We start from the raw sequence: 23,623 nt of genomic DNA, 5'->3' as shown, positions 1-23,623 counted from the left end.
TAGGTGTCTAGACCAGGGGCTCAGCTAGTAAGTGGAAGGGGCAAGATCAGAGCTCAGGCCTGTCTTACTCTGGCGCCCCAATGTGTCCCTTACCCCTTGCCACCGGAACATGCGAATATAAGACTCCCCCTGCCTCTCCTCCATTTACTCGGGGCACAAGTTTACCGGGAGTCTGATCTCTCGGCTCACATCTGCAACCTCTCATCTGGCCAACAGGAAAACCCCTCCGACAGGTCCGGGCACGTGCTCTCAGTAGTAGTAGCAGCAGCAGCAGCGGAGAGGCGCACAGTGGGTCCGCAGAGGCAGAACTGGCGTCTCCGCCTGCGGCGTCCGGCCGCCCCGGGTCTGGGGCTCGGGCTGGGTGGGGGCGGCGGGAGGGCAGCTCCGCGGGGCTTCGCGCCATGACATCAGCCCTGCTGTGGTGCAGTGTGCAAAGCCCACTGGTTGGCGTGGCCCGGGACACGCCTTCCCCCGAGCGGAACAAAACGGGGCGCGGGCCGGGCGCACCCAGCCGCCACTTCCGAGAACGTTCCCACCCGCGCGCCGCGCAGCCAGCTGCCAGGTGAGTGCGCCCCGCGGCCGCGCGGCCCGGCCCGGTCCCTCCGCGCGCTCCCGGCCCCGCGCTGCACCCGCGCGGCGCCGGCCCGACCTCCCGGCCGCCGCGGCCCCACTTTGCTGGAAAGCAAAGTGGGGCGGCCGAGGGGGGGGGGTCGTCGCGGGCCGCGGAGTGGGAGAAGCGGCCACACTTAGCCGGAGCGGCGCTTCCCTTTCCAGGAGGCGCTGGGTGCCTCCCGGCTCGGGGCTTCCTGGCACAAATGGCTCCTGCGTGCGCCTGACCCGGGGTGGCCGGGCTCCCCCACCGCCCGCAGGTCTGGCAGCAGAACAATCAGCGATTCTGCGCGCCACTGACGCTCATTGTACGGCAGGGGGATGAGGGCATCCGTGCCACCCCTTCCCTCACCCTCCCGCTCTGGGAGGAGAACGTGCCGGGGGTGGGGTGGAGGAACCATCTGGCTTCAGGGCCCAGCCTGGGGCATCTGTGCCCTGAGCGCAGGTGCGAGTTTTCACTCTTCTTAAGGAACCAGATGGAAACGGCAACATTTCGCCTGCCCCCACCCCAAGTCTTGGTGCCAGGTGGGGACGATTATGCCCACCGTCAGTGTTTTGTGGCCTCAGTCCTTGAAGGCTGGGGAGCAAGAAAGGAGCTGGTGTTGGGCATATTTAAAGCAAGTTGCAAGATGTTACCCCACAAGTAACCTCTGAAGCAGGTGTTGTGTCCACACTCACAGGCGGGGTGGGGTGGGGGTAGATATCCTGCATGCTCTTGATCCCTGTGCTGTGGTAAGCTAACCAGGACCTGGGTCTAGGCTGGGAGGAGTAGCTTGGGCTTGGCCCCTCCCTAGAGGCCTGGGGTCCAGCCATCCACCCTGCTGCTCCCGTTGGTGGGGGGCGGGGGGGGGGGTGGTGAATGAATGGGCAGGCCCTTCCCTCCCTGACAGGGCTCAGCATTGGGATCCAGTGGCAGTGACACTAAGGAGACCCACTGGGCTCTGGGTAGAAAGTGAGTCATAAGAGGCAGCCTGGAATCTCCGTGAGAGATTGCTTGGAAGGCAGACTGGCTCAGCCTTGACAGCTAGATCTGCCACTCAATATACTGGTGACCTTGGACAAGTGACTTAACTTCTCAATGCCTAGTTTCTTTTGGGAAGGGTACTTTGGGAGGTATTGCGCAGACCTGGAACACGGTGAGGCTCCATTACTGTCTTCTGTCTTGTCTTCCCCTTTCCTTCCCAGAAGTTAAGGAGGCTGGAAGTGCTGGCCGTGTCTGTCATCTCAGAGGGCAGGTTGGGGATTTCTCCTGGGGTTCGGGGACAAGGGTCCCCTAGCTTTCGCTCAACAGGTGCCTCCTGACTCTCCAGCCGGGCTCTGACTCAGGAGCCCAGGGTTTCCTCTTCAAAGAGAGACTGTCCTCAGTCCTCAGCTGCTTTCAGGCAGCTTCTATCCCATCCCAGCTGAATGCAGCCTTGCACTGCTCACAGCTTCCCAGGGAATGACCCTTTGCCTCGGGGAGGATATCCGGGGTGGGGACAGTCAGACCGGGCAGGAAGTTTATCCCGCTGAGGGTGTGGTGTGGGCTACACAAGGGGGAGGGGGACACTGCCCAGGCCAAAGGGTCTGGGGGGACGGGATGCAGGAGAGAAGCTGAAGAGCAGGCCCTCCGGCTAATAAGGTGTGGGAAATGGGGGTGCCACAAGTTTTGCCTCTGGTCTGCCCTGGCCCCGGGGGTTTCCTTTCTCAGTTGTAAACATCTGCATCTGGACCCTAGCGTCCTCATTGGAGTAGAGTGGTAGCCTGGGAGTGTGGTGTGGATACTCGGTTGGTGGTCAGCAAACATTTGGTGAACCAACGGGGTAGATACAGGCTATTAGTTGCCCTACTGGACAAACAGTTAGCAGCCAGTTTTTCCCTGTGAGCATTACTGAGGACCAGGCGAGGGGAAAAAAGATAGTTTTTATTTTCCTGTGGCTCTCCTGGTGGTGAAAACAAATTGAGAAGGCTTTTTAAAAAAAAAACAACAATTTTTTTAATGTTTATTTTTGAGAGAGAAAGAGAGAGAGAGAGAGAGCATGAGCAGGAGAGGGCAGAGAGAGAGGGAGACACAGAATCCAAAGTAGGCTCCAGGCTCTGAGCTGTCAGCACAGAGCCTGACGCGGGGCTGGAACTCACAAACCATGAATTTGTGACCTGAGCCGAAGTCGGATGCTTAACCGACAGAGCCTCCCAAGCGCCCCTGGGAAGGCTGGGTTGATAGGCTGCCAAGGTTTTAAATAGTTTTGTAAGCCCAGCTTATTGTGAAAAGTAGGTTTGCTTGAGGACTGAAGAGTCCTGCATTATACATTTTTACATATTTATTTATTTTCGAGAGAGGCAGGGGAGGGGCAGAAAGAGGGAGAGAAAATCTCAAGCAGGCTCTGCGCTGTCAGCACAGAGCCCAACATGAGCCTCGAGCTCACAAACTGTGAGATCATCACCTGAGCTGAAATCGAGAGTCAGACCCTTAACCCACTGAGCCACCCAAGTGCCCCCTGCATTTTACATTTTGAGGTGTAGTAAGAACTTCTAAACAAAGAATTGCCAGGGAGAACAAAAGGACCTTTCCTCCAAGTCAACCATCTGCCATTACTTGGGCATCTTGCTAAATATCTAAAATTGAGTCATAAAATTGAACAAGAAGTATTAGCGTTGACCTTCCTTTAAGGTAATAGTAAGCAGATATCTGCACTTACCGTGCACCAGAGACTGGCCTAAATCCTTCCTGTGTATTATCTTGCACAATCTATGAACAGTCCGATGCTCCCCATTTTAGAGATGAAGAAACTGAGGCTCAGGAGTGATAAGTAACTTGCCCAGTACTACAGCTGGTCAGTTATGGAGTTACCATTCAAAGATAGGCCAACTCTTTCCATGCTCAGTCACTTTATTATTCCTCTTTGCTCCCGTTACATTCCCAATTTCTAAATCAGTTTACTAGGGCAATCGATATCTGCCATTTGTGAAACACACGCGCTTTGTACAAAGTGCTTTGCTGTGGCTTATAAAGTACTTAAGGAAGATAAGGCTTTGCCATTATGAACGTGAATGGAGGCAGGGTTAGAACTCATGACCTCAAGGTTTCTGCTGCACGGCCAGGGAGGAGAGGGCGCCCCTGGATGTTAGGTGTCAGATCTAGTGGGTATGCTTTTACCAGGTCTGATGTGTGTTTGAATTTCCAGGCCAGGTTTCCAGGAAAGAAAGGAAGCCTGGAAAAGAGGCTGCTTGAGAAAAAGGCACACACACATACACATACACAGAGTAACTAGCTGTGGGTAGGGAGAGCAGGGAGGGGGTTGCTGGGTACCAGAGGCTTTGCCTGTGGTTTCCAGTCGTCAGGATTTTCTATGGAAATGACGTGGCTGTACTACGCAGCTCCCCAGGAATTCGTCTGACGTGGGCATTGAGTAATTCCCATGTATGGTAAAGTGTGTAAATACTGAGGCGGCTAGCATTTCCAGACGCTGGTATTTCCAGTGCTTCCCCAGGGCCAGAAAGGCAGCGTCTGACTCCTCAACAGTAACAAAGGAGTAAGAAATAGAAGGTTTGCAGCTGGAGCACAGGCTCGGCCCCAACCAGGCAACAGGACCCTCCTCCCTCCTCTCCAGTGTGCCTGGTGCTCTTTATGCAGGGCCCGGAGGGGAGTGTGGGGGGATGGAGCCTCCTGCGAAGTCAGCTGCAGACAACCTGTTTTTATAAGGTCCAAGTGCTAATTTGTCTTTGCTTTTTAAAATTCAATCCAAGAAAAATCAGTCAGACCTTTCAGCGTGGGACGACCAGTTGTTACCACTCTGCATTGACATCATTCCAGAAAAGAACCAGAGAAACTTGATCCGTTGACTAGTCTGTGAGACCTTATTATAATATAAGATTTCTTGTAGTAGTTTTGAAATATTAAAAAAAAAAAATCATAGACCTCCCCCTCCTTCTTTTGTTGACCTTCAGGTTTCTAAGCTCTGCAGGGGAAGGAGATCTACTCTAAGAGGCATTAAGAGACAAGCAGGAAGAGACATAACAGTGTACTTGTCAGCTCAGTCACACAAGGGCCATGGACACAAGGGCCATGGGAAGGGAACGCTCCTAGCACAGGGAGAGAGCTGAGCTGGAATGACGGTCAAGTCCCAGGGTTCCACGGAGCCAGGAGTCACCAGAGCTCAAAGATCCTGCCACGTGCAGAGCGGTGGGCCATGTGCAGGTCTGTGAAGACATCGTGTAGCGGGCGGTGTGAAGCTGGGGGCAAGTTTGCGGGTTCTTTAAATTATTTGTTTTTAATTTTTAAGTTTATTTATTTATTTTGAGAGAGGGAGCAAGTAGGGTAGGGGCAGAGAGAGAGAGAGAGAGAGAGAGAGAGAGAATCCCAAGCAAGCTCCGCACAGAGCCCGATGTGGGGCCTGAACTCACTGACCGCGAGATCCTGACCTGAGCTGAAATCAAGAGCCGGACGCTTCACCGACTGAGCCACCCAGGCGCCCAAGTTTGCGGCTTTTTTTTTTTTTTTAATCGGCCATTCCTCCCCCTTCCAGTGACCATTATTGTCGGGGGAAGTCTATTTCCTGGGCTTTCGGGTGCCAGCTCTTAAGACGTGGGTTCTGAACCCTGATCAACATGGCCCTGCCTCCTTCCCTCTTTCTCCTTGGCTGCTCTCCTGACGGGGCATGGAAGAAGAGGCTGAGCTACAGGACTGGAAAGGGTGACAGCTCTCCCGTGTACCTGGCCAAGTACCACAAAGCTCAGGTAATACGAGCAGTGCATTTCTAATTAGATGAACACCTGACGGGTCTCTACCAGACCGAGTGGGTGGGGACCTGAGCTCTGTGGCCAAAAGTTGCTCTTTGACCCTAGGGAAAAAGAGATTTTTGGAATGGGAGAGATGGGATTTTTCCACTGGACGAATAAAGACATGGGATGGTTTGTCAAATCACGGTTTGACGAGAGGAGGCTTTCCTTCAGACACTTGTGGCCGGTGGCTGAGGATTATCCATCTCTGAGATGGTTCCTTGGACTTCACACATGACCACGCTGAACCCATCACCTCATCCCAACTTTCATGACGTGTGTGAACATGAGCGTCTGTGCCTTACGTCTGCTTCTTTCTCTCTTGCTATGCAAGTCGCCATCTTGAATCCCTCCTCTCAAGATTGAGGATCTGGATACAGCTCTTAATGGGACAACTAGATAGAAAGGTGTGGACAGTTAGCTGCTTATCAGAAGAGGCCAACCCTTGGCTTCTAGCTTCCAGCCGGCCCTAAGGATCCTGACATTTCAGGTAAAGAGCTGACCAGATATTTCTAGCCATTCAGCAGAAAATTCAAGGCCTATTCTCTGTTGAGATGATCAACGTAGTGAAAAAGGGCAAACCAGAACACAGACTGCAATTGCCAGTGGGAATGTAACTCTCGGAGGGCACCCGCTGCAAACTCGCCAGGTGGATAATGGGATTACAGAAGATAGCAATGATTCTTGAACACCCAGAACAATATACAAAAGAGCTTGATATAAAGACACAAGTCTCTGCTTGCATCTCAGGCAGCCAGGGGGAACTAGATCCCAAAGAAGGGCAAGTCACTTGTCTCCTTTGCTGGGCTGACAGATCAGCCAGGAATCCGTGGTCCCCATTTGGCACGTTCTTGCTCAAGCCTTGCTCCCTCCAGATGTGGACTAGCTTGGAAGGACGGCAGACATCTGGCCCCACAGCTGGTGTCAAGCTTGCCTGGGCCGGTCCTGTCAGTGGTGATCAGAGGACCGAGGACTTAATGGTATGCCTGGCCCCCTGCCATCACTTCCATATATTTTCATCACTCCTCTGAGCAGCGATTTTAGGGAGCCCATGTATGGTTCAAGTTAGAGACTAGCAAGTTGCAGCTCGGAGAGGAAAGTAAGTTGCTCACGATCCTTCAGCTACGAAGGGATGGAGTGCAGACCCACTTTTCTAACTACTGAACTCTCCCACCTGAACTCTGACCTGGTGAACTTGCCTCCTCAGAGTCTCCCATAGTGCCTCTTGACAGCCAGAACGAGGAAGGCAATTGAGAAGCAGCTAGGTGTCCTCCTAAGCACCCCAGAAACTCTGAGAAACAGGTTTCCTTTTAAGGCCACTCGGCCTCCTGATAGATAGCTGGAATTTGGCTGTTGGAAAGAAGGGGCCGAGCAGGAGGGCGGGGGTGGAGTGAAGAGTGCTCCCTGCCTCTTGTAGGGAGGGAGGTGGCCAGGGCTCCCTCCAGCTGAGACTTCCCCACGGCAAGTCCCAGGTGGAGGGGTCCTCATGTGGACAGAGGGGATGGGGAGCCCATCCACAGGGGTGGTCTGGGACCCTTCCAGTTAGTGAACCATCATTGTTTTTCATCCCGAGGTTCCAGAGCCCTTGTCCCTTCACTGGGCTCCTGAGAGGAGAGCCCCCAGCCAAATGGCCAGGCTCAAAGGAATGGTGCAGGCATCCCGGGCAGATTTTCCTCATTGGCAGGGCCTTGGGTTTCACCCATTCTCCGCCCATGTTCCTGTTTCCCTGGGGCCCTGCTGGAGAACAAGGAGAGGCCTGTATGGAGCTGTGGGTCTCCCCCAGAGGGAGAAGGGCTTTGTATCTGGAAACAAAACACTGTTTGGAACCGGCTCTCAACCACATGGTTAGGGGAACTTTCCTCCTTCGGGGGTATTCCTAGGGGCATGAAGCATATCCCTTGCTGGTTCAGGAGGTTGGAAAGGGAGGAGAGAGCCACGCGTTGGGGTACTGTATGCCTACTGCGAGCAGGCACACTGAAATACGATGGGGCATCAGTGTGACAGCTGGAGAGGCAGAAGACTCAGAAGTAGCTAAACCCGCATTAGAATCCCTGTCCTGTCTCTTCCAGATGAGTTACTGCTAGCAAGTGCCTAATTTCTCTGAGCCTTGCTTTCCGTATCTATAAGGTAGGCACGTATACCCCATCTCCAGGTGGGGAAGAATGAGATGATTTTTGTAACCTGGTGCATAGTAAGCATGCCGTCAATGGCAGGCTGTCATTTGGGGTGCCCTGGCTGCAAGAGTTCTCTGGGGGTGACATCTAGTCCCTTAGTCAGAGGCAGAAGAGAACCTGTGTGGCGTCGTACGAACAGGCACGTTTTTTCCCCAGAAGCTTCCCAAGCAGAGCTCCCCTCGCATGTCACTACAGGTGCTTGAAGCAGCCCTCGCAGGAGAACGGGATGGCTGTGGTTGGCCACTCTGTGCACAGGCATTGACGGAACACTTCCCACAGGCCAGGTCCGGCGCGGGCATTGTGGGGGCAGAACCCAGTGATTGTTTCGCCAACCCTGATCATTTGGGAGGTATGGTAACAGGAGACAGCTGGAAAAGGAAGTGGAGACCACGCAGGGGAGAACCTCAGTGTGAGGGGAGTGATTATTCTCAGGCAGCGGGGAGTCACTGATGGCTTTTGAGCAGGGGGAGCCTCCACAAAAATGATCTGGCAGCTGCTTGGGAATGGAATAGGAAAGAGATTCCAGAAGCAGCAAGGCCATAATTGCTGTCTCCCTGGGGCTGCGTTCACTTGTAAAGTAACTTAAACAACAGAGGGAATTTGTTGGTTTAACTGGAAAATTCAGAGATAGATTGAACTTTAGGTTTGGCTGAATTTGGTGGCTTAATGATGTCATTACAGACTCGGTTTCTTTTTCTTTCGTCTCTCAGCTCTGTCTTCCCTGCTGTCAGCTTCATTCTGAGACTGTTTGTCCCCCTTGGGACAACCACCTCAGAGCCCCTTGCTCCCTGTCCTCACTGGGGGGAAGAGAGACTTGCTTCCAGGAAGTTTTCTCCGAAGATCGGGATGCTTTTTCCTCCAGAGCCCCCAGAACTGCCCTCTCCCATCTTATTGGCTTGAAATGTATAGCTGGCCCACCTTTAAGCCAATAGCCTTGGCTGCTTAGGTTAGATCCAGGCCATGTGCCATGGCTGAAAATTGGGATAGTTGCCAAGAAACAGGTGAATATAGCATGGTGTCTTCTTCAAAGGGGATGGGCTGCGTGAGGGAGAGGCGAGTAGGCTGGGTTAGGGTGCTGGGAAGAGGGCTGGAGAGGAGAGAGCCTATAGGGTCAGCACAGGTTTTGGGGGTGAGTGGCCAAAGGGGAGCATAGAGTGGGGTGCAGCTAAGGGAGGGGGAAGAACCCACTGATATTCTCGGCTGTGGGATAATTCCTCTGTGATGGAGAGAATGGTTGTGGCAGCACGTGCAAAAAACGGAAAAGTCGAGCAAAAGAACAAGTGTGAGAAAAGGCAATGGGTTCAGGTCATGCACGTTGAAACTAGGGTACTTGTGGACCATCCAGGCAGAGATACTCACCTGAACTCAGTCAGATGGACGAGACTGGGCTCAGAGGAGAGGTCGAGGCCAGAGATGTATGGACGTCCTTGGCATGAAAGGACAGCAAGTGCGGTGGGGCCATAGGAGATTGGGGAGAGATGGGGGCCAGGTTGGGACCAGAGGAAACCCCAGCTTTTAGGATGTGGGAGGACAAAGCAGGGGGGAATGAAAATGTGTCTGTCTCCTCCGCTGGGACAAAACCTTGCTGAAAATCCCCGTGCTCATTGTGATATTTGAGCCCCAGTGACAGTGATGAGCCAGCACCACCAACACCCCTTTGCCCACCTTAAGCCCTGCTTATCAGCCTGCACACTTTTACTGAGTACCTCTACTGGGTCCCAGGCTCTGCAGAAATGCCCCAAGAGCACTTGGCCCTAGGGCATCCTTCGTTCATTCCTCTGCTACTTATTGAACACCTGTATGCCAGGTGCTGTGTAGGGTGTGGGACTCCGTTGTGAGCACGACCTAGACCTTCTTGTTGAGCTGAGGCCTATGTCCACAGTCAGGTGGGAAGCTCTCCAGCAGTGGAAACCATGTCTTCCTCTGTCCTTGACATTGATTCTTGCTGTCGGCACAAGTCCTGCTCCCGGGGCTCTGGATAACTCATCCCTGTTTTCAGCATTTCCTGATAGGCTCCTGGTGAGTTTTCTCCTTAGGCGCCTTTGCATCCTGAGTCAACAGCCCCCTCTGGCCCCGTCCCCCCTTCATTTCCTAACACCCTGCATCATCCTATACGCACCCCATCCTGGGCTACCTCATCGCCCATCTTCTACCCACAGTCGCCCGTGCCTTGCACGGGAACCCGCCCTCCATGAACTTCTGTCAAGAAAGGGAAAGGGGTCGGCGTGCCTGGGTGACTCAGTCGGTTAAGCGTCTGGCTTCAGCTCAGGTCATGATCTTGTAGTCCATGAGTTCAAGCCCCATGTAGGGGTTTGTGCAGACGGCTCAGACAGAGCCTGGAGCCTGCTTTGGATTCTGTCTCCCTCTCTCTGCCCTTCCTCCGTTCTTACTCTGTCTCTCTCTCAAAAATAAATAAACATTTACAAATTTTTAAAGGAAAGCCAAAGGGTCATCTGCGTCCTTCGGTCATATGTCTGTTGAGTGAGGGAGTGAAATGGAAGGAGAGAAGCTGATCCCATCAGCCGAAGGGGATCCAGGCTCTCCAAACTTCTATGGCATTTACCTTCTGTGCTGCTTTCTGGGGCATCAGGTACCCACTGGCAGCAGGCCTGTCCTGCAGTCTTGGGCTTCTGAGTTAATAATAATTAGTGAATGCCAACTCTAGGCCAGCCCCTGTGTCATGCCTGTGACATGCCCTACCTCATTTGATCCCCAGAAATAATCTATGAAATAGCTTTTGTTTTTCTCCTCATTTTATACACAGAAATCAAAGTTTAGAAAGACCAACTACCCAAAGACAGGGCCCCTGGGTGGCTCAGTCGGTTAAGCGTCCAACTCTTGATCTCAGCTCAGGTCTTGATCTCAGGGTCATGAGTTCAGGCCCCCCAGCTGGGCTCTGTGCTGGGCATGAAACCTACTTAAAAAAAAAAGTGTGGGGGGGTGGTGGCGGGGGGAGAAAGACCAACTACACATAGCCAGTGAGTGGTGGGTTCAGAATTGGACCCACCCCATCTGGCATCAGGACCTCAAGTCAGAACCAATACGTAGAGCATCTCAGAGCTGGTCTTGAGCTGCCTGCTTTGGACTCACCAGAGGTGCTTATTAAAAACCCAGATTCCTGTACTTCATTTGGGGTCTGGTGTGGTGCTGGTCAATCTGATTTCGCAGAAGTCCCCCGCCCCCCGCACCCCTAATGGGCTCTAAAGCTTGAGAACTATGCCCTGTGTGCTACCTCCTACTTAAAATTTTCTCTGGGTTTCTTGGTGAGCTATATCATACACATAAAGGAGCATATAAAGCCTTCACGTATAGTTCAAAGAATAATTATAAAGTGCCCATATGGCAACCACCCAGGTTAAGGGGCGCCTTAGCAGCCCCTCTGGAGACCCCCAAGATGGTTGTGGTCCTTTCCCTGTCTTAGAGGCACCAAATCTAAGATAAGAGTTTGTGATAATCATTCCCTTGTTTTTCTTTATAACTTCTCCACCCATGTGTTCATCTCTCGACAATATGAATTGTGTCTGCTTGTGAACCTTACACAAATGATTTGTGTTTTGTGAACTACACTTTATCCACTTCTTTGGCTCGGGTGCATCTCTGTGAGATTTATCCCTGTTGATGCATGTAGCAGAGGGTTCAATTTATTGCAACTACAGCCTCCTAGAGCTGGTATTCTTATGCTTGTTTATACTGTTTATTTTTTTTTTAATGTTTATTTACTTATTTTGAGAGAGAGAGGCAGAGAGAGAATCCCAAGCAGGCTCCGCTCTGTCAGCTCAGAGCCAGATGTGGGGCTTGATCCCATGAACCGTGAGATCACGACCTGTGCCGAAATCGGGAGTCGGGCACTTAACCCCCTGAGCCAGCCAGGTGCCCCTGCTGCTTATTTATGCTGTTTAGTGCCTGGCACAGGCTGAAAGTCAATGGTTGCTCAGTGCACATCTGTTGATGGTTCTGGGGCAAGAAGCCAGGAGGAAGTGCCAGGGCTGGGGGCCCCCACAGGTGCTCCGCTCCCCCTCTTTCTGTCCTTGGTCTGCCTGTGGCTCTTCTGTCATGGGCAATCTGTGTTTCCATCTCCCCGTAAATTTAATTCCCGTTTCTGTGTCCCGTTTCAGAATGCCGAACTGGGGCGGAGGCAAGAAATGTGGGGTGTGCCAGAAGACGGTTTACTTTGCGGAAGAGGTTCAGTGTGAAGGCAGTAGCTTCCATAAATCTTGCTTCCTGTGCAGTGAGTACGCGCCCCGGGCCCTGCTGTCGTTGTCGTGGGGACTGGGTCTGGGCCCGCCCCCACAGGCTGGGCCTGTCAACACCCCAGGGAACTGGCCCCATGGGATGTAAACAGCTTGACATTTGGCTGGAGCGCAGCTGGGGAGGGAAACACTTAAGGGCCTCTTTGTTCTGCTCAGAAGCTGCTTTCTAAGGGGAGGGGCTGGCCAGAGCTGGCGGGGGTGGCAGCCGCTGGGGGGCTGGGAGCCAAGCTTTCAGACTTGGTTAGGGAAACTTTCCACTCTGCTTTCTCCTCTTTCTCTCCCTGCCACAATGCCATCATTGGAGAGGAAAACATAAAAGTTTTACCCAAATTATCACTTGTTAAGAGGCTGCAATTTTATGGGGACACCCGAGTCTGGGAGAAGAACTGGGTTCTCCCTTCTTCCGCCCCCTTCTGAGCCTGCCTGGTCACTTCCCTCACCTCCCATTTTGCTCCAACAGCCTGGGATAAGAGGAAGACAGATCAGGCAGGCAGGCAGATCTTTTGGTATCCTCTCCCAGTAACCCAGAGCAAGAGTGGCTCGAATCACAAGCCTGGATGAGTCCGGATCCTGACCCCGACGGTGTTTTCAGAGCACCCAGGAAGCAGTGCCTCAGGGAGGCACCCCCCCCCCCCCATTTCTAAATGACTCAGTTCACTGTGATCAGAACAGAGGGTCTGGGTCAGAGGAAGAGGTATTTTCAGCGACACGAGTTTTCCTTGAGGGCAGACAAGAGTGGGAGGCAATGGAATGTCTTAGTTAAGCCCTGGGTTTCTTCAGCCAGTCGGCCAGAGTTCTAATCTGAATTCAGTTTTGGTTATCTGGGTGGTGGTGATGGGCAAGTTACTCAGTTTCTCTTTGGGTTGAGTTGCCTCATGGTGACAGGGGAGCTAACAATACTTATCTCACGGGGTTGTTGTGAGAATGAAAAGATAGAAGCTTGGAAAACCAAGTCCTTACCGCAATCGATACATGATAGGCACTGCCCCGGACATGCACGCGGTGCCTATGGGACTGCAGGCAATGTGGTGTGGTGGCCTCACAGGGCGCTGAAGTCCCACCCCACCTGAGAGATCCAGAAAAGGGGTCCCGTTCATCCTACATCGCATGGAGCACAGTTGGGGGTGGGTGTCTGTGGCCCCTCTGTTCCCAGGTGATTTGTGGTCCAGAGTAGGAGCCAGATGGGCCAAGGGCCGCCTGGTCACCGGATGTTCACCAGATCTCTACCTGCTGCTGGGAGACTCAGCCGGAAGCCACCCAGCACAGGGCAGCAGGGGCCCACACCCTGCGCAGCCAGCCACAGGGGCAGCCGGAGGGCTGTGTCTGATGAATGGGAGTAAACGAGCCCTGGTGGGGCCTAGTTGGCCTCTAGCCCGCAGAGGAGGCCGCAGACAGCCGCATCTCGTTATCAGCAGTTCCCTGCACTTAGGAATTTTCAAGCCGTTTATTTTTTCAGAAGGAATAAGCGGGCTCAGCATTGGCTAGGAAAGAGGGTCTGGGCTGCTGGGGTCCATAGGGCTTCTGTCTTTGCTCTCAAATGTTGCTTAATCACTAGAAGCGGCCAGCTGAGAGGCCTCAGTCCTGCCTGTGGAGGAGTGGCTGTTAGTTGTGGTTGAGGGAAGTCAGGAATTTAGGGGGTGGCATAGGACGATGGGAGCAGGCCTGGGGCAGGGTGTGAGGGGGTGTTGAGGACTAGAAACAGTTGTGGAAAGTCAGGCCGGGGAGCAGGGCTGGGAGGGGGTGTTGTGAAAGTAACAGCCATAGGGAAGGATCTTACGTCTGCCTGGGGCCTCAGGGCCTGCACGGTTCTTAGTATCTGAGCCCAAAGAGGTTCCGGCAATCAGGTGTCTCCACAACTTGCTTATTCCTGGTGCCAGAACAGCATTTTGCACATTTGTTTATGATTGGAAGGAGCGTCCCTTCTCTCTTTCAGAGAAGTGGGTGTAAAGTGTCCAGGTTGAATTCAAGAACTCAGAATAACCCTCAGAGAATCAAAGCACCTTCCTTCCTAAGTTTCTTCTGAAGGCTCTTTCCTTCCTAAGGTTAGCAGAGTATGGGCCTGGGGGGCATTAAGGGCCACAGTCCCTTTGCTGGCTGGGCCTCTGACCGTTTGGGTCCTTGGCTGTGGCTTCTACTCAGCGTGGCACCTACGTTCCCTTTCCTGAGGGCCTGGGACAGACAGGAGGAAGACAGGATGATGTAATAAGAGTCGGGGAGAATGGCTTCCACCCTGGGCTTGGCCTCTGACCTGAAAGCAGGGACAGAGAGGGTCTAGTATACACCTGTGGTCTCAGCAGGGGTGGCCAGTTCCTCTTAGCAGGCGGGAGAGCTGGGCGCTGCAGCTGGGGTTCGGCCTGAGGCTGTGTGGCCTTCTCTGAGCTGTAACCAACTCCCTCCTGGGCAGGGCAGGGTTGAGCAGCCAGCCCTGTGGAACAGTGGACCTGGTCTGACCTAACCCCATGGTGGTGAGTGACAGAACTGGGCTGTTTCCCGGAACCGCAGAGCATAGGGGAAGCTCAGAGGAACCCTGCATGCCTTCTGACACCAGCATCGCCTCGTCTGCAGCTGAAATTTCGGGTCGGTTTTCACCCGCTTGGTCCCACATGCTTGGCCTACCTGAAGGGGGTCTCGGGCAGGCAGAAAATAGCCAGATATGGAAATCAGGCTTGGTTCTGACCCAGCCCTGCTTCTGGCCAATTCTGTGAGCTTAAACTTCTTTGTGGGCCTTGGTTTTCCTTCCAGAGAGAATCCCTCTCTGTTTTGGGGTGGGGTGAGGGGGCTCCGACCTCTCACCTGCGGCTTGCCTCTTGCCCGTATTTCAAAACAGCATCACCAAAAAGGCCTCACCGAGCCTGTGGCATCTGGAAGGACATTTTCCCGACAGGTGCATCACTCACCACAACTAAGTCTTTTTTTATCTTAACACTTGGTAGAAATTTAGTTAGGCCTTCATTCAAAATTCCCTTTGAGTCTTTGGTGGAGCCTCCAGGTGACCAGACTATATTGCCCGCATGGAGGTGGAAGGGCAGAAGGTCTTGGGGAGAACAAAGCAGAGCAGAAACCCACAGGGTGGTCTCGACTCCGGTTCTGGGGTTCTGGAAGTCAGGGCTCAGTTGGCCCTGCAGGGAGCCACCTGGAGGCTAACGACTTTGTAGGCCCCGCTGTCTCCTCTGGGCTGAGCTCCTGTGACTCCTGATGATGAGTCAAAATAGACCTCTGCTCCCCCAACTGACCTCGTCTCTGCTTTCTGCCTTCCCTCTGGTTTTGGAATTCCCAGTTCAACTTGGGTCTTACGGGAAGCAATTCCAGGCCGACTCCTGACTTCCTGCCCTAGAAGGGAATGTTGGAGCGTGCCGTTCTCTCTCCCTCCTTCCTGGGAGCCAAGCCCCAGGGGAGGTGGTGGGAAGTTCCATATATGGGCTGCCCAGAACACTGGAATGAGGTGGGAATGTCAAGGGCAAGACCGGAGGGTCCTTATTTAGTCTGAATTCTCCAACCTGGAGGGCAGGGTGAGAGAGGAGCTGGCAGAGGGCCCGACCCTTTAAAAGCTAGAGGATGGCAAGTCACAAATTGCTGAGCTGAGAGCCTTCTCACAGGGAGGTGAGAGGCGTAGCTTCTCCAGTGGTTGCTAGAGGTCTCCCTCTTCAGGACATGTTTGAGGATATGGGCACACTGGACCGCTGGGCACACTGGACCGCCATACTTAAGGAACCTCATCGAACCAAATTAGCATCGTAGGATAAGACCTAAGCAAATAAAGTGAGGACGAGTCTCTTGAGAGAAGTAGGTGGAAGTTGGGAGCACATGATCTTTTGAGGCCTGGGCCTGTCCTCCCTCCTCCCTTGTGTCCCCGCAGTACTAACTTTATATATGATACTAGTAAGAGCACCCAACATTTATCATGTACCTCCTGCGTATGGGGTATTGTGCTAAGCACGCTACATGCAAGATCTTATTTAGTTCTCCCAACCACCTTTTGGGGTAGATATTATTGTCTGCGTTTACAAATGGAGACACCGAGGGCCACCTGGCTGGCTCAGGCAGGAGAGCGTACCGCTCTTGATCTCAGGGTTGTGAGTTCGAGCCCCACGTTGGGTGTAGTGATTACTTAAAAAAAAAAGAAACAAATAAACAAAAAAACCCAAATGGAGACCCGGAGGCTAGCAAGGCAAAATAACTTGCCCATCACATACAGGTCACACAGCTGCAAAGAGAAAGAGTTGAGATTTGATTCTGGGCAGTCTGACTGCACAGGGCCCCAGGCTCCACTTCATGGGCACAGGCCTCTTCTGAGATACACAGGAAGATATATGAGACTCACAGGCTTTCTGAAGCTCATCCCTTTCCAATCTCCCATACCCCCGGGGTTAGGAATTCTTCCCCGAGTCTGACCTCAGTTCTCCTGTGGCAAACTGTTTTCTGAGATCAGAAACTCCAGATCTTGTTGTTGTGATCAGCATGACCCACATCTCACTCTAAAGCCCACCATGCTGGGTACTTAATAAATAGAAACCTGCTCTTCTGGGTGCATCACTTCGCCTGTGCTCCCCGCACCCCCAAGCATGCAGATTGTTTTTTTTTTTTTTCAGGGTCCCATTGCTGGGAGCAGGAAAACCCTGCCCTTCTTCTTCCTTCCTTTCTGTTTTCTTCTCTCCTGTTGGGACCCGTGGTCTCTTTGTCGAGAGCAGAGTGAAGGCCCTCAACACCTTTCCTGTGGCTTGGGGTCAGCCTAGCCCGTTGCCTCGCAACCTGGGGTGCACTGCCGCCAGGCGGGTGTGAAGGTGGAGAGGACGGAGGGGGGCACACGTGGGCTCCTGTGAGAGGTGGCTGGGCCAAAATTTCTAGAATTAGGCCGCGCAGATCTCCTCCCTCTGTCCTCCCAGCTCATTGGCCATCTGACCTCCATTTCCAGGCTGCTCCTGAAAGATCAGGATATTAGTTATCAGAGGGCCCAGAGAGCTTCAATGGCAGGGGGCTTGCAGTGAGCAAGCAGCTCACCCCAGACCCGGCTCACCATAGTCACTTCCCTCCTCAGTGGTCTGCAAGAAGAATCTGGACAGCACCACTGTGGCTGTGCATGGTGAAGAGATCTACTGCAAGTCGTGCTATGGCAAGAAGTATGGGCCAAAAGGCTATGGCTACGGGCAGGGCGCAGGCACGCTGAGCACCGACAAGGGGGAGTCTCTGGGCATCAAGCACGAGGAGTGAGTACAAGAGTCTCACCACTTTTCCTTGGCTTCTGTCCTCCCGCCCCCGGGTCCTACACATCGTCAACCACTTTTGGTTAAGCAGCGGAAGGCTCAGAGAGCCCCTGATTTCCTTTTTTTTTTTTTTTAATTTTTTTTAATGTTTGTTTATTTTTGACAGAGAGAGACAGAGCATGAGCGGGGGAGGGGCAGAGAGAGGGAGACACAGGATCCGAAGCAGGCTCCAGGCTCTGAGCTGTCAGCACAGAGCCTGACGTGGGGCTGAAACTCACAAACCGTGAGATCATGACCTGAGCCAAAGTCGGACGCTTAACCGACTGAGCCCCCCAGGTGCCCCAGAGACCCCCTGATTTCCAGGGTAGGACTAGAACACCCCAATGAGCCAATGAGAGGAGCTGAGGGTCCAGCGGGGGAAGAAAACAGGACAGGCTCCACCCTGTATGGAGAGTGCCACCTATATTTTTATCAGGGTTGGAGCTTAGAGAGGCCCCAAGAATTACTTTGTCTAATTTCCCCTTTTCTCTGAAGAGAAACCCCAGCCCAGGCTCAGTGGCTTGGCTGGGGGTCGCACAGCCAGTGTCTGAGCCAGACCTGGGTTCAGAAGCAGCCCCATTGCCAGGCCAGTCTCATTCCCTCCGCCGTCTCTCGCCCACTGTCAGGGGAAGTTATCTCCCTTCCCTGGAAAGACTACAGGGTTTCACTGGCACCCACCGACCTCTGGCCTGCGGAAACAGTGGCTGTTGGCAGTCAGCCTGGCCAGCATCTTGACCTTGGGGGGAATGGACAGAAATGACAGATGAGTTAGCACATTTTAGCCAAGGTCATTGCCCCAGAGGGAGTGATTTGTCAGCAGATTTCTCCTGGAAAGACTCTGATAATAGGCAGGCTGCAGGCATGGGGACCGGAGGAGGGCAATTCTTAGCAAACGAGGTGCTAAATGATGCCCGTGTTTTAACTCAGTGACTGAGGGGAGTACAATGCTTCTGTGAAAATAGCATGGTGCTGAGCTTTGGTTTGTCCATCTGTAAAATGGGAGATGACCTTGGAGGCCCTGGCCGGGAGAGCTGCCCGCTACCTGGCGCGAGAGGAAGGCAGAGTCATGCCCACACAGGGCCAGCTGCACTCATGTTCCTCAGTGAAAGTCATCTCACCGCATGTCCTTTCCCACACAGGGCCCCTGGCCACAGGCCCACCACCAACCCTAATGCATCCAAGTTTGCCCAGAAGATTGGTGGCTCTGAGCGCTGCCCCCGATGCACCCAGGCAGTCTATGCTGCCGAGAAGGTGATCGGTGCTGGGAAGGTAAGGTGGCTTCTGGGGAGATGGGGTGCGGGGAGACGGGCTGGTGAGACACCTTCTTGAAATGTGAGTCCTAGAACTTTGTCCTAGAACGCTGACCCTGGCTTTGCTCTAGGGAGCCGGAGCACTGGGCTTGAACTCCCTCCCTTCTAGGGAAGGAGGAACCCTTTGTCCCTATGGGTGGCTTGTCTCTGTGCCTCTCCATGTGCAAGGACTGAGGAAGGCACCTGTGGGCTCCTGGGAGGGGTGGCTTGGCCAGCATTCTTACTCCTGAGGAAAACAGGCCCGCCATGGATGGAATTGATTATTAAATGCTTAGGGGCAATTTATAGGGAGTTGTAAAGATCAATTTGCATCTCTAGAGTTGGGGACCACAGCCCCCTAAGGGTGCAGGGATGGGTTTCAAAGGAGCTACAAGCCCCCTAAAATTATATGCAAAATTTTGTAGGAACATGTCTGTCTCTGGGAAGAAGATCCATAGCTTTCATCAGATTTTCAAAATGATTTGTGATCCCCAAAGTATTAAGAACCACTCAAAAATCTATATACCTTCCATGTCATAAGTTGTAGACTCCAGGAAGCCCATCCGTGTACTCCCAGGGGAGAAACTTTCAAGGTTCAGGGCTGATCAGAGCCTCCTGGGAAGCTTTTGCAAACTATTTCTGACCACTACGTATGCCCTTCCTCTGTGGACCCCCAGTCCAGGCCATGGTAAGAATCACTGTAGTGAGCCCGCATCCTAAGTGAGACAATCCCATCTCGCAGAGAGGCTGCAGTGGAGAAGAGGCGGGAGAATTGGCAGTCACAGAGTAGCGGTCAGAGAATCACAGAAGAGGCATCTTCAATATATGGCCAGAGAGGACTTCGGGATCTCCACAGGAAGCCCAGATGGAGGGGTGATGTGGCCAAGGCAAGAGCCTGTCTGCAACTCTTCTGGCTTTGGGTCTTGGCTTTCAAGCCATGAGGAAGGTGCCCGGGACCAACAGATGGGGAACTAACACTTGGGCTCCATCTAGACCTTAGCAGGCTGTCATTTTAACCCTGACAGTCCTGGTCGGAGATAGGTATCATTATCCCATTTTACAGATGAAGAAGCTGAGTGTCGGAAGCATTAAGTAATTTGCTCAGACCTCCTAGCGAGGCAGTGGCTAGGCTAGGAGTCAAGCCTGGGTCCATCTAACTCCAAAGCCCATGCTCTTACTACTGTCCACTCTGCTTTGGGCCGTCTAACCTCTTTGAACCCACTTCCACAGCTGTACAATGGGAAGGGATCATGAATCCTAGCACGATGATGATGAAGACCTTGGACCCTAGACAACCTGGTTTGAAACCTAGTTTAGCTGCTTACTAGGTGTGCAACTTTGGGCAAATCATTTCTCTCTTCTGAGCCTCAGCTCCGCATCTGTAAGGTGAAGCCAGTGATGATCCCTGACAAATAGAGTTGTTTTACACATTAAATGAGAATGCACATTCAGGACCCAGTGCAGTGCCTGGGACGTGCTCAGTACACAGCGGCTATTGCTGTTAGGGTTATTACTATTATTACTGTTATTGTTTACTTTTGGGGATTGTTGTGAGGCCAAAATGAAGATCTTCGCTACTGATTAAATGATATGAAAACAGGAGATATTAATCTTATTGTTAAGTTGGCATCTTTCCTGCTCACAGTGTCTCACTAGGAGATTAGAAAATTATGAAAACTAGAGAAGAATCCGTATGTGCATTACCTAGACAGGGTCTCTCAGTTAAGGCTGTAACTTCTAAGGGATAGGATAAGAGGATTTGGGGTTCAAGCAGAAAAAGTTGGGAGAAACTCCCACCTACCTCTCTTTGGCCTTGGCCAGGAAAGAACTATTGAGGAACAGGAGTGATTTGGAGTGCTGAATGAATGAGCAAAAAAGGGTCAAGCTTACTTGGAGGGAGGGCTAGGCAATGAGGGGCGGGTGGTGGTCCATATGCAATTCAGCCCTGCTCCAGCCTGGAGAGTTGGGGTAGCAGCCCCTGCTTTGCAGAGGAGGAGGCAAAGGCTGGGTGACCGCTGAGGTACACAGGGTGCTGGGAAGGAGACCAAGATCTGGCCCACCTCCCCCTCCCCCGCATCTCAGCTCTCTGGACCCTGCCGTCCCTGGAGCATGGAAGGTCTGGCAGCCAGGAAATCTGAGAGGATCCATTTTCCTTTCTCATTCTCCAGCCCAGGCTGTGCTGAGGGAGGCTCTTTGACCTTAAAAGGCTTTGTTTTGTCCTGCCTGCGTGCTGCCTGCCCCCAGCTTTCCTGGTTTTGCAGAGCTGTCCACACAGCAGTGGCTTAGCCTGCTCAGCTGTGGCTAATGGGAACAGGGTGCTGAGAAGTCTTCCTGTCTGTGCTGGCTCCCGTCACTGTGTACAAACCTGAGCCGGCTTCTCCCCCGGCAGGCTGTTTGTTAGCCCTGTGTGGCCTCCAGGCTCCTCTTAGAACCACAGAAAGCTTTCTGCGGCCCCTGGAGAGACTGCACTTTTCAGGCCTTTCTCTGTTCAGATCAGCATACTTCACAGACCCCCTTGTTCCAGAGTAATACTAGATATGATTGGTTCAGGGCCTCCTCTGGGCCAGGCCTGTGGCAGGCACGGTACCCTGCTAAAGCCCTCTAGTCCCCAGAGCTACCTAGCAAGGGAGATACCACCAGCCCACTCTCTGTGAGGGGATGGCTTGTGGGTGCACAAGGCACCCAGTTCTAGAACTTCAGAGGCTGGGCTGGTTCCGATGGATAGGACTTCCAATAGCCTGCGCTGTGGCCAGGCACCATATGTGAATATACGCAGATCTCCCATCCATCCTGCAAGGTAGGCAGGGGGGTGTCCCAGAGCAGGAGATGACAGACTGTGCAGCAGTAAGTGGCAATGCCAGGACGAGTCAGGAGCCCATGCCCACACTGCTAACCCACAGGCAGGTCCGGAGAAGGCTTGTCTGGCCCTGCCTGTGGAGAAACAGCTGCTACCTTGGTGGTGGTCCCACCCCCTCACCTACCCTTTGTGGTGCAGCTGGTGCCATTGCAACACTTCCTTGAAGATGGCATGAGGTAGTTCGTGGTCCCTGGCCTGCTTCCTCCTCTGCCTGGCCCCCCAGGCCACATCCTCCCAGTGGTACCAGCTGAGCAGACTTCCCAAGGGTCTTGAGCCCTTCCGCCCCCGTCCTCATGTCAAGGGGGATGGGGCTGGGGGTGGAGGGGTAAGGGACACTCTAGCCCCTGGTGGCAGCGTTAACTCTTTCCTTCCCTACCCAGTCCTGGCATAAGTCCTGCTTCCGGTGTGCCAAGTGCGGCAAAGGCCTCGAGTCCACCACCCTGGCTGACAAGGATGGCGAGATTTACTGCAAAGGTGGGTGGTTGCACTTCTAATGCGAGGTCCAGAGGTCTGAGGGGGTCGGGGGCTAAGTAGTTATGCCCTTGCTAAATGTTAAACCAATTCCTGGCCTCGGGGTCGATTGCAGAGCTTCTAATATGACCCTTCACTTTACATAGGAGGAGACAAGCCAGAGGGCAAAAGTGACTTGACCAGAGTCATATGGCCAATCGGGGCAGGATGGGACCAGAACCCGGCCTCCTAACTCCTAGTCCGATGCCCTTATAGCAGACAGTGCTCCAGTGGGAGGGCTGGGAGGTGTGGCCTGAAGGAGGAGGAGCCAGGCCTTACACTCACGTACTCTCCACAGGATGCTACGCTAAAAACTTCGGACCCAAGGGCTTCGGCTTTGGGCAAGGAGCTGGGGCTTTGGTCCACTCTGAGTGAGGCTGCCGCCACCCACGCACGCTGCCCACTCCCGTGCTTTTCATCGCCTATCCTTCCCAGCAGCCTCGGCGACCTTCAGGATTCTTCCTCCCTCTCTTAGCCCTGCCACACATCACTAATGACCTGAACTTGGGTGTCTGGCCCCCTTTGGTTTGGAGTCTACCTGAGGTCCCACCCCTCTAAAGGGCTCCCTCTGCCTGGGATCTGACCCGTCACCAGAAGGAGACCTCAGTGTTTCAGTGTAGGTGGGACCCGACCCCTCCTCCTACACCCTGCCCCACCGTCCTCTGTTCTTGGCCTGTTAGGCTGAGTGTCTGTCATCAACCTGCCAAGATCCCTGAGCCCACATCTCAGATCCCAGAGGAGCAGTAGGCCCAGTGGGGAGGGAAGCAGGACCATGATGGGGCAGAGGAAGCTTGTGGTTTATTGGATCCTGGAGATTCTCCTCTATGGGTAAGAGGGTGGGCTTCTTGGTGTCCCTTAGAATAGGCCTGGGATGTCCCAGCTCCGGGAGTTATTAGGTGGATGCAGAAAGGCACAGAGAAAGGGCCATGGACTGTAGGAGCCACTTGCTTCTCTGGGCCTCTTGCCTCTGAGGCTCTGGGGACCTGGTGTCCTCCCCTTCCGGATGAGAGAACAACTTAGGTCTGAGAGCCCCAAAGTCAAGATGTGGTCTGACTTCCCCAGGAGTCTAGTTCCTTGTTTGACAGAAGCCCTAATGAAACACCCCCAACACATACTTTCATTTATCAGTGGCCCCAACCTGAGGGTAAATAGCTCTGCCCCTACCCCTGGGTCCCGAGGCTATGGTGGCAGCTCCTCTCGTCACAGCACAGACCAGGCCAGTGCTCTGTTCTTACCACTCCTGCTTGACCCTCGGATGTGGAGGGAGGCACACGCAGCCTCGGTCTTGATCCGGACACCCCTTCCCTGTGTGCCCAGTCCTCAGGACCCCACCTGCCCACTCGGGGCCTCGCCCCTTCCATCCCACCCTTCTCCAGGGACCCTTCCCCGGCCACATCACTCCCATCCCTTCCAGGCCCTCCCACTCAGGAGCAGCAGGAGGAAGGGGAGGGGCTGGGTCTCGCTGCTCCCAGTGACTGAAAGGACCACACTATATGGAGCTGTCACCTGGAAGGGGCTGCAGGCATGAGCTGTATTCAAGCTGACTTCTCATCTGGTCAATAAAGCTCTTAGAACAGAATTCTGGCGTCCAGATCCTTCGTCTGTGAGAGGACCACTACCCACAGGGCTGGGAGGGAACTTTGACAGAACGATCAAATTCCTAGGAGGTTAGGTGGCGATAAGTAGGGTTTGTTCCTGTTTTTCCAAGGGCTGCTCACTTTCTAGTATCAGTTCTAACAAACGACACTGCCTGGAATGACCCGACCAACCAAATCCTGCTGCCTTGCCCCGTCTGGCCGCCACTCCCGTATCTGGGTGGGAAAACTCTGTGGGCTTTGGAATTTGAGGGGCTCAGCAAGGACCCAAAACTGCGCTCAGAACTTCTTCCAGCTTGGAAAACCCCTGAGCGGGAGGGAAACTTCGCCAGAGGAACTTT

General features: G+C 53.5%; 1 protein-coding gene across 1 annotated transcript; it reads left to right on the top strand.

Annotated features, from left to right (window-relative positions):
• Nucleotides 1–456: 456 nt before the first annotated feature.
• On the top strand, nt 457–23,266 carry CSRP1 (cysteine and glycine rich protein 1). Its single transcript, XM_049634344.1, has 6 exons — nt 457–562; nt 11,657–11,769; nt 16,827–16,995; nt 18,171–18,300; nt 21,558–21,651; nt 21,986–23,266. Exons 2-6 carry the CDS (start codon nt 11,658–11,660, stop codon nt 22,060–22,062), a joined length of 582 nt encoding a protein of 193 aa, XP_049490301.1. The 5' UTR covers nt 457–562; nt 11,657; the 3' UTR covers nt 22,063–23,266.
• The last annotated feature ends 357 nt before the right edge of the window (nt 23,267–23,623 follow it).

This window comes from Panthera uncia, chromosome F1 (genome assembly GCF_023721935.1).
Source record: "Panthera uncia isolate 11264 chromosome F1, Puncia_PCG_1.0, whole genome shotgun sequence".
In the NCBI taxonomy this organism is placed as follows: Eukaryota; Metazoa; Chordata; class Mammalia; order Carnivora; family Felidae; genus Panthera; species Panthera uncia.
Note: the sequence above shows the minus strand (reverse complement) of the source record. Positions and strands in the feature narration are given on the sequence as shown.